The sequence below is a fragment of the Camellia sinensis genome, chromosome 3, assembly GCF_055761805.1.
Source record: "Camellia sinensis isolate YWXY chromosome 3, ASM5576180v1, whole genome shotgun sequence".
Classification (NCBI taxonomy): Eukaryota; Viridiplantae; Streptophyta; class Magnoliopsida; order Ericales; family Theaceae; genus Camellia; species Camellia sinensis.
The window spans coordinates 43878691-43888654 of NC_138963.1; the positions used below are offsets into that span (position 1 = coordinate 43878691).

At 32.8% G+C, this 9964-nt stretch overlaps 1 protein-coding gene across 1 annotated transcript; it reads left to right on the forward strand.

The window, feature by feature from the left end:
- The first annotated feature begins 1381 nt into the window (after nt 1-1381).
- Nucleotides 1382-9964, forward strand: LOC114298070 (uncharacterized). The gene is made up of 5 exons (XM_082919663.1): nt 1382-1625; nt 2350-2601; nt 8126-8269; nt 8354-9025; nt 9420-9964. The coding sequence occupies exons 1-5, from the start codon at nt 1518-1520 to the stop codon at nt 9645-9647; spliced, it is 1404 nt and encodes a 467-aa protein (XP_082775789.1). The 5' UTR covers nt 1382-1517; the 3' UTR covers nt 9648-9964.

Below are 9964 nucleotides of genomic sequence, written 5' to 3' on the forward strand. Positions count from 1 at the left end.
TTTTGACAAATTTTTCAAAATAAACTAAAACATGATTATAAATCACGCTTTCACCGTTTTTGTAGTCCTCCTGTAAAAAATTTGTAAAATCGTAAAAGCGTGGTTACAAACCACACTTTCAATTAAGAAAGTGTGGTTACAAACCATGCTTTTAAGTAAAATTTATTTTTTTTCAAAAAACGTGATTGCGAACCACGCTTTTACTGTTAAAATGTAAAAACATGTTTTCAAAACACGTTTTCAATACAAACCAACCCACACTCTGACACACACACCCACAACACTCACGTACATCAACTATATAATTGAAATAATATAATTTTTATATATAATGATAATTAAATATATATAATAATAATTTATAATAGTAAATAATAATCAATTATATAATTTTTATAATTTTTGTAAATATAAATCATTTTTATATAATTTTTATCTTTCGAGTGGTTAGAAATATTTTTTTACAAATTAAATTGAGACAACCATATGTATGTATATAACCTGTCCAAAAGTTAAAATGATAATTATTTTTTATCCTTAAATGATAATTATTTTTTATTTTTTATTTCTTAACCAAATTAATTTTTAATTTTTAAAAAAAAAATTCTAAAAATCAAATTATACATAATCTAAAAATCTTTTGATAAATGACTTACATACGTATGGTTTAAGGGTAAAGATTTTGATAAATGACTTAAATGTTAAATCAAACCATTCATGACCTAAAAAATTTTACCCTTAAACCATACGTATGTAAGTCATTTATCAAAAAAATTTTAAGTTATGTATGATTTGATTTTTATAATTTTTTTTAAAAAAATTAAAAATTAATTTGGTTAAGAAATAAAAAATAAAAAATAATTATCATTTAAAGGTAAAAAATAATTACCATTTTAACTTTTAGACAGGTTATATACATACATATAATTGTTTCAATTTAATTTTTAAAAAATTATTTATAACCACTCGAAAGATAAAAATTATATAAAAATGATTTATATTTACAAAAATTATATAATTGATTATTATTACTATTATAAATTATTATTATATATATTCAATTATTATTATATATAAAAATTATATTGCTTCAATTATATAGTTGATGTGCGTGAGTGTTGTGGGTGTGAATGGGTGTATGTCAGAGTGTGAGTTGGTTTGTATTAAAAACGTGTTTTGAAAACATATTTTTACATTTCAATAGTAATTTTATTTAAAAGTATGGATTGTAATCATACTTTCTTAATTAAAAACGTGATCTGTAATCAAACTTTTATGATTTTACAAATTTTTTACAGGAAGACCATTAAACCGGTGAAAGCATGAATTGTAACCACATTTTAATTTATTTGAAAAATTCGTCAAAACTAGGCTTAATTTAAGAAATTACTTGATATTTTGGCTTATTTTGGAAAAAATCCCCGCGCCAGGTGTCCTCTGCTCTGCACTATCTGAGAAGTGTCTCGCTCTCTCTCTCCGCACATAAACACTTGGAAATTCAGTGTAAATTCTGCTGAATGGAGACTATTTCTAGGGATTCTGAATATGGTTTTGTAGAGATGTTCAGGAGAGAGACGGGTTCAATTCAGCCCCGAACCTTCGCTCGCCGAATCTCTGCTTCTGAGGTTTTTACTCTCTCTCTCTCTCTCTCTCTCTCTCACATATGTGTCAGTGTGTTTGTATTTATTGATTATCAATCAAAAGCAGGAGTTCATGTTTTTTGAATAAATAAATAAAATCAGCTGTTAATTTGCGCATTTTTCTCAATGGTATTATATATTTTCAATTTTCTATGAAAGGTCCTAAATTTGTTTTGGTGATATACTTGTTGGGTTGCATTGCTTCTTTATCTAGTTTTATGAATTGGGTGGTCTCTGTTAAGAAGTTCCTAATGGTTGGAAAGGTTTACCAATTGGGTAGTCATTGGAGGTGTGTTTGTTGTCCTATATTTTACTGTATGATAGTTGAATTTATCATTCAATCAAAATTGGAAAAATAGAAATTGTAATTTTTCCCACTGGTGATGATGTTATTTTAATCAGTATTTTATGGTTTTCATGAAATGCCTTCAATTCAAATTTTCATTATTTGTACTACTGATATCAACCTGGTCTTCTGTGATTCTCTCATACAATATAGTGTCATGAAATGCCTCCAGTAAAAATTTTTATGGCTTCTTTTCTGTAAATAATTCATTTATGTTGTTATACATGCTATGAGGGTTATATGCAAATAAAGTTGGGCAATGTAATTTCCATGCCAATTCAAATTTTGGTTGCAAAAGTAGGTACAAATTCCAGTGCACTACGGAACAGCTTCTTGTGTACTCATTTTATTTTTTGGGTACAGGTCCTTGTGAACCAAATTGATCTGTATGGGAAGTTAAGTGGTCATGTGGGTTGCGTAAACACAGTTCAATTCAACTCTACTGGAGACCTTCTTGTGTCGGGTTCTGATGATCGACAAGTTATGTTCTGGAATTGGGCAATGAAAAAATTAGAATTTTCATATCCTTCTGGCCACTTAGACAACATATTCCAGGTCAGGATCATGCCTTTTACTGATGATCGGAAAATAGTAACTTCTTCTGCTGATGGCCAGGTATTTTCATTACATTCGTTCCGTCACTCTCTCCAACATGCATTTATTTATTTATGGAACATATTTTAGGTGCACCACATGCACTAGTCCAGTAGGTATGTTCTATGTATACATCATATTAATTTGGTTGTTCTTTGGAAAGTCATATGGACTATGTCTTAGGTTGATTTTTATTTTATCATCATATTTATGGTGCTCATGATTGATGAAACCCTATTTGTCTCATCTACTCATTTGCTTGTAGGCTGCCAGAAGATTTTTCTCATTAGAGAGTGGTACCTGTAGCTGTTACAGGTACCAAGGGCAACTAAGCCCTTCCATGATCCCTTCCGGAACCAAACATGAATCTTTCGATTCATTTGGCTCTCACACTCAATTAAAAGTCCACATATCTGCCTAAATGCACTAAGACTCGATCCTGCATCATCCGGCTTGATAGTTTGTGTTTATGCCATTGGGCCAAGCGATCTATTCTTAGTATGACTTTTCAATTGTTTATATAAATCTACTACTACTATAGAAAAGTGAAGACTTGAGAGTGTTTTCTGCTCTTCCTGATTCCCAAATAACCTCCACTCGACTCAATGATTACCTGTAAATTGCAACCCAAAATGACGGGCCTATTTTCAGGGCATGTATAACTTTAATCTTACTGTTTAAGTAGGCAGGCTGAAGTTACACACCCCTTCAAAATTCTCTCTTATCTATGGGAAAAAAATATCAGTCCTCACTCTACACTTAGAATGCCACACAAATAACTTTCTGTTTCTCCTTAGAAAATGTCCATATCTTTTCAACACCAAATTGGCATTATATCGCCCCATATGGTTGCACAGTAAAATACAACATCAGCATCCTTCAATGTTTCATGCTTCACGTCAATCCTCAAGATAATGAACAATACAATTATATTCATTTCGTCAGTCTGTAGGAAGAATTAGAAATAGAGGAATCCACACAATTCTATTTCTATCTAAATTTTTTTTTGCAAGCATGGATATGTTGTGTCATTGTTTAATCAGGTTTGATTAATTTGCCACATAATAATAAATTGTAGAATCAAAATAAAGCAATCACATAGAAAAATTAATCGAACCTAATTAAATCATATAATATATATAATCTACTTATTTTCACTATAGGATTTTGAAGAAAGATATGTCAAAATTTTTTGGTTAGTGGTGAGTTTATGTCTTATGGATTTTGGTTCTTATTTGATAGCTTTTTATGTAATTTACTAGCCCTTTTATAGTCTATGTTACGTGCACTCTTCAAAATAAATCAAATATCCATGTCAAACACACAACACTTGGAGAAGGGAGTGGGACATCTATCCAATACTTTCCATTGGGCACTTCTGGTATATTTGTAGTTAACATTATCATTACATGTATATATTATTGTATAATTGCTATAAAGTAAGTAAAATGCATTTTTGACATTGTATGCTACATATAATACGATTTTATCTCATATACTAAATTAAAAATAAAAATAAAAATATGATCATTTTTTTTTTTTTTTGCCAAGTCCACTTACTCTTGAATTTGAGATTTGATGGTTCCTTCCAGCCTCTAGATATGTACCCTCCCATGCACCCGACATGGCACCCGACACCTGTATCCAAGTCTATGTAACATAGCTTTTATTCAAAGGAAATAATTTTTAATACCATTTAATACATTTCCATTTATTTTCAATATTATTTCATTTGAAATGTATTTACTGTATAGGTTCATTTTTAGTCTTTAAAACTTTCCTTATCTATACACCTACTCATATTTGCTCACAAGTCCATTTATTCCCTTTGTCCACTTTTCTTGTGTATGTCTGTATTTGTATAGGATGATTATGGTCTTGAAATGCATTTTCACATGATTAAGAAAGTAAGTGCTTTAAATTTATTAATGATATGTCATTGGTTCAAAGTCTTGCTCAACAAAATATTTTAATAGAGTTTTTTGTGTGGACTAGAAGAAACTAAAGACGAACTGAAGTAGGGTGAATGAATCACCAGGAGATGAAAAAGATGTGATAGAAAAAAGTGTTCCCGGCGAACTTGGACATTCTGATGCAAGACTCGTCCAACACAAAGGTTACACAAAAAATTTATTTTGCTAGGTTTTCTTTTAAGAAAAATAACTTGCCTCATGCACATATATTAGATAGCTAGCTCAAAGCCAATGATTCAAATGATGGCCAAAGATCACCAGTGCAATCCTATTAAATAAATTCTTCCAATCGTTTTCAACATACTCTCTCTTAAGGTTAACGAAATTATTCATTAACAACCTCATGAAAGTCATGCAATAGTTGCTCAAATGTGTGAATCTGTAAAGATTATGAAATTAGTTGTTGAATTTTTATATGGATCAATACATTGAGGTACAGCTTGACATACTAATAAATTGCAAAATTTTGTAATACAGCATAGTGCTTGTGGACAACGTTGCCTTCATCATGCAAACTATTCAATGAGCTGGGAAGACAGCTTCAAAATGCTTTCTGTTTCTCTGCATCATTTTTATTACAAAGCATACAACTTAGAATCTAAAGATAACCATGCATATTGCTATTTTCGTCTTCACGTTATATTTATATCAGCATAATTATTCTGATTGTTAATCTTCCCAATGTCGGGAAAATTTGCAGCTAAAGATCAAGATACCCTTTGAGTTCTCTTTAGAATATAATCCCCTCGGTTTGTGTTATGATATCTACTTTGCTAAATACTTTAACAAAGTACATTTACCCTTTGAGTTCTCTTTAGAATATAATCAATTTAAACCACACTTTGTGGGTGTTTAAGAAGTGGATTTTTATGTAGGTTTTTTTAGTTGTAGGATATTATTAGATAAAAAAATTTTAATGCTTGGGAAAGATAGTTGGGTTTTTTTGTGGTTGGATGTGATGTTTGTTAGAGAAAAAGTGAAATGATTATGGGGTTGGATGTGATATTTTGTTTGGATGTGTTTTTTTTGGTTTTGCAAAAAGTTTGTCTTTTAGTGGAAAAAATTAAAAAAAAAATCCCAAACCCAAGTTCCCAAACACCACCTTTGTGTTATGAAATCTAATTACTATACCCTATGAGTTCTCTTTAGAATAAAATCCCTTTGAGTTCTCTTTAGAAATAAAATCCCTATGAGTTCTCTTTAGAATATAATCCCCCGGATATTAGATCTAATTATAGTATAAAAGTCTCCTCTTTAGAAAACAATGTGGATTTTATAGCTCACTTATTAATAATCGAAAGGCATATCTGCCCCGGAAATCATTCCCAATAGCCGGATGCTCCCTACAGAGGCCCTGTTTGGTAGAGCTGTGAGAAAGTGCTTATAGCTTATACCGAAACAGCTTATAACTTATAACTATGAACATAAACTGATTTCTAACTTATAAATTAAGCATCTCCTGCCCCACTCAAAGAATAAGCTGATTTCTGACTTACAAAAAGCTGTAAGCTGCATTGTTAAGCTAAATCAAACACATCAAAATAACTTAAATTAAGCTGAAAGCTGAGATAAGCAGCTTTTAAGCTGCACCAAACAGGTACAGATTCTAGTAAGGCTTCTATATATCTGTCAGGGAGAAGCATCTCAAATCCAGGGTAAGGCAAAGGGCGGTGTGTCAAAAGAGTTTGCTACAAGAACTAAGGATGTGATGTGAGGATTTATATATTCATATATAGTGTGACCTACCCAATTTTACTATTGCTGATCTATAAGCAAGCGACAAGTTCACGAAAGGAGCCGACTGGAGGGCATATAAGACGAAGGGCATAGGGCGTCGAATGTCACTGAACCGCTAGGTAGTGACATTCCCCCGTAAGAGGGGAGTCTTTCTAATTGTACATTCTCTTGCCTGCAATTGAAACTTCTTGCCAAATGAAAATAATTCCATCATCATGAAAATGTTTACAAATTGCCTCTCTTGATCTGATATCTTTGCGTGCAATGCATCTGCTTTCCTCCCTTGTTATACCCCAAATATTATATTGTTTTCTTTCATCATCATTTCAACATTCACAGTATGAATTGGTAAAATCCATGAGATTGTATGGGACCATTGGTAATCCTATGGCTTTCATTTGTTGCTTCTATTGAATTTTGGAACCTCTCTATAAATATATAAGATAGTTTATTCTACAAATGCAATCCACACTTGTCATTTGATGGGAACTCATAGGCAGTGGGAAAGGAAAGATTCAACTGGCAGCTGGTTATCTGACAAAGCGATATTTCTAGACATTACAACTAATTTGGTTTTTTTTAAATTTACAAATAATTTTCTTTTTTCCTTGCATGATATTGTGGGTAATTTGAACATTGTTGAATCTTTATGAGGAAGCAACAGTTTTCTAGCAAGGGGGATTAACGGCCAATATTAAAACTGAAGGGACCATGTTGGGTGGAAGCAAATCTGCCTCATGTATTTTGTCCCCTACAAAGCATACTACAAAGCTATTGTCAAACCAAACAAAACAAGTAGTTTAAACTACCGAGAAGTGAGCTAAGAAACACAGACATTTCTAAAAAAGTGGCGTGGTCGTGTCGTGTCCGTGTCCATGTTGGACACCGACACTCATTGGACACTTTCCTGACACGTGTCAGACACTCATCCAAATGTGTCCCATTTTTTTAAAAAGAATTTAGACTCGGACACTTGGAGGACATATATGTCCATTGCTTAAACACATGTGTCCATTGATTAGACACCCACGAAACTAATTATAAGTTTGAACAAAATAATTTAGAATACAATGATAAAAGAAAAATAATGTCAATTTATAGAAATTAGTGGTATATTGCATTTATTTATTGTTTTAGAATGATATATTCATATATATGACATATAATAAATATATAAATTATATATTCTATGCGTGTCTCCTACGTGTCGTGTCCTGCATTTTTTGAAAATTGTCGTGTCGGCGTGTCTATGTCGTGTCATGTGTCCGTGCTTCGTACGAAGTGACAATTTGTAAAACTTTTGTATCTTAAATGGGTAATATTCAATGAATGTGAAAAAAAAAAAAAAAACATGCTTCGCATGTGCACCACCACTAGTATAATATAAGACACCAAAAAACTGATAAAGTGAACATGTGAAAAAAGAAAAAAAAAAAAAAAAAAAAAAAGTGATGTGGGGTTGAGGCCACAAGGAAGCCACTCTAGGCATTAATTAAATGGCAGAAACAGTGTATATCAAAAAGTTGTTATAATGCCTAATGTTTCACTACTCATTTAAGGTGAAGAAATGACCTTAGGCATTAATTAAATGGCAGAAACAGTATATATCAAGTTGAGCCCAGATATTATGGAGAGGATTTTTGGGGTTGAGGCCACAAGGAAGCCACTCTAAATTTGAGCCTACCCAGTCTTTATTACATCCTTAACACTAAATTAATTTTAAAAGTTTGTTGGCCTAGGAGCCTGGGTTTAAACCAACAGGACATTTTTTTTGTTCTGCTTATCGACCAACTTTCTTCCTCTCTTACCATTTGGAACAATTTTTCCCTTTGCAGGTTAGGCTTGGTCAGGTACTTGAGAACAGCAAAGTAGAAACAAAAAGGTTAGGGAAGCACCAAGGTCGGGTGCACAATCTTGCTGTGGAGCCTGGAAGTCCCTACATATTTTATAGCTGTGGCGAGGATGGTTTCATTCAACATGTATGTTAACTCAATAATGTTTCTGTCGATGAAGCTTTCTCTAATTTTCACTTTGATATCAGAGTCCCCAATCTTCTTTTGCAGTTTGATTTGCGAAGTAATTCTGCTAGAAAGCTTTTCTGTTGCTGTTCATTCACAGAGAACAAGCAGTCTTCAAGCAGCATAAGGTTGTATGCTATTGTGATTGACCCAAGAAATCCTAATTACTTTGCCGTAGGAGGTTCTGACGAATATGCACGTGTCTACGACACTAGAAAATACCAATTGGATGCTAGACCTGTTAATACATTTTGCCCTCGTCACCTGATTGAGACTCACGATGTTCACATAACAGCATTGGCTTACTCACACTCAAGCGAATTGCTTGTCTCATACAATGACGAGCTCATTTATTTATTTCAGAAGAATATGGGGATAGGTATGTCCCCATTGTTGGTCCCACATGAGGATTTACAGAAACTCGAAGAGCCACTAGCTTATGAAGGGCATAGAAATTCACACACGATTAAAGGAGTGAGTTTTTTTGGTCCCCATGACGAATATGTCATGAGCGGGTCTGATTGTGGTCGTATATATATATGGAAGAAGAAAGGAACCACACTCGTTCGTTCAATGATAGGTGATCGGCACATAGTAAATCAACTAGAGCCCCATCCATATATCCCTGTCATTGCTACCTGTGGAATAGGAAAAAATATAAAGCTCTGGGCTCCTTCGTCAAATGATTTTCTTCCCCTTCCTCCCAATGTACAAGAGGTACCTTCTAAATGTTTTACCCTTTTATTGAACTTTGTAGGGTAATGGACAAATATTTTCCCTGTTTGGTTGAGTCTTTCTTTTTTTTCATATTCATTTTTTTTGTGTTTTCAGAAACAATGATAAGTTCGGAAAAAACCCATACACTCTTGTTTTTCATTTTCATGCAAAATTAGTTTTCAATAATTCGAATTGAAGTTTTTACTGCTTACTAAAAGGGGTTGTTTGTAGAAAATTCTATTGAAAGCAGTTTTCAAGAACAGAACAAGTTTTTCTGTGTTTTCCGGAAAATAAAAACAGAAAAGGAAAACGTAAGCAAACAGGTTGATTGCTTCATGCAACTCAGAAGTTGTTGCTTACATATTTTTCCACAATTTGTTTGTATCTTATACAGATTATGGAGTCTAATAGGCAAGCCAGAGAGGACCATTCACGCATTACGGTTACCCCCGATGTAATCATGCGCGTTTTGCGGTTACACAGGAGGCAAGCACTGACGTATATTCAAAGAAGATACAATACAGCTGATGTTGAGGGTGATGAAGAAGACGAATTTATTACAGCATTTTCTGGGGATGTCTCTTCTGAGGATGGAAATTCCAGAGAGTGCAGCATTAGCTAGAATTTTTTACTTCCATCAGTAAGTGAAATCTCTGTTTTTTACCTTTAAAGGTTAGGTGTATACCCAATCTTTCGACTCCCAAACACACATTAATGTGTATTATTTGGGCGTTGTTTTGGGTACTTGTTTGGTTCTTCGTCATTTTATATTTGACATAGTTTCAAATCACTCCTGATCTATATAAGATTAATCTGTGTCAAAAGTTCAGTGGGAATGATGTAGTCCATTAACGCCCACTCCACGAAATAAGAATGTAAAAAAATAATAGAACCCTTTCAAATTTGTTAATGGAAAAATGGGCTCTACTGTATACAAAA

What these genes read in the sequence shown, in the direction of transcription:
- LOC114298070 (XM_082919663.1), top strand. Translation starts at nt 1,518, where the DNA reads ATGGAGACTATTTCTAGGGATTCTGAATATGGTTTTGTAGAGATGTTC. An exon ending in GCCGAATCTCTGCTTCTGAG is followed by an intron (nt 1,626 to 2,349) that starts GTTTTTACTCTC and finishes TTTTGGGTACAG; the next exon opens with GTCCTTGTGAACCAAATTGA. An exon ending in AGGATGGTTTCATTCAACAT is followed by an intron (nt 8,270 to 8,353) that starts GTATGTTAACTC and finishes CTTCTTTTGCAG; the next exon opens with TTTGATTTGCGAAGTAATTC.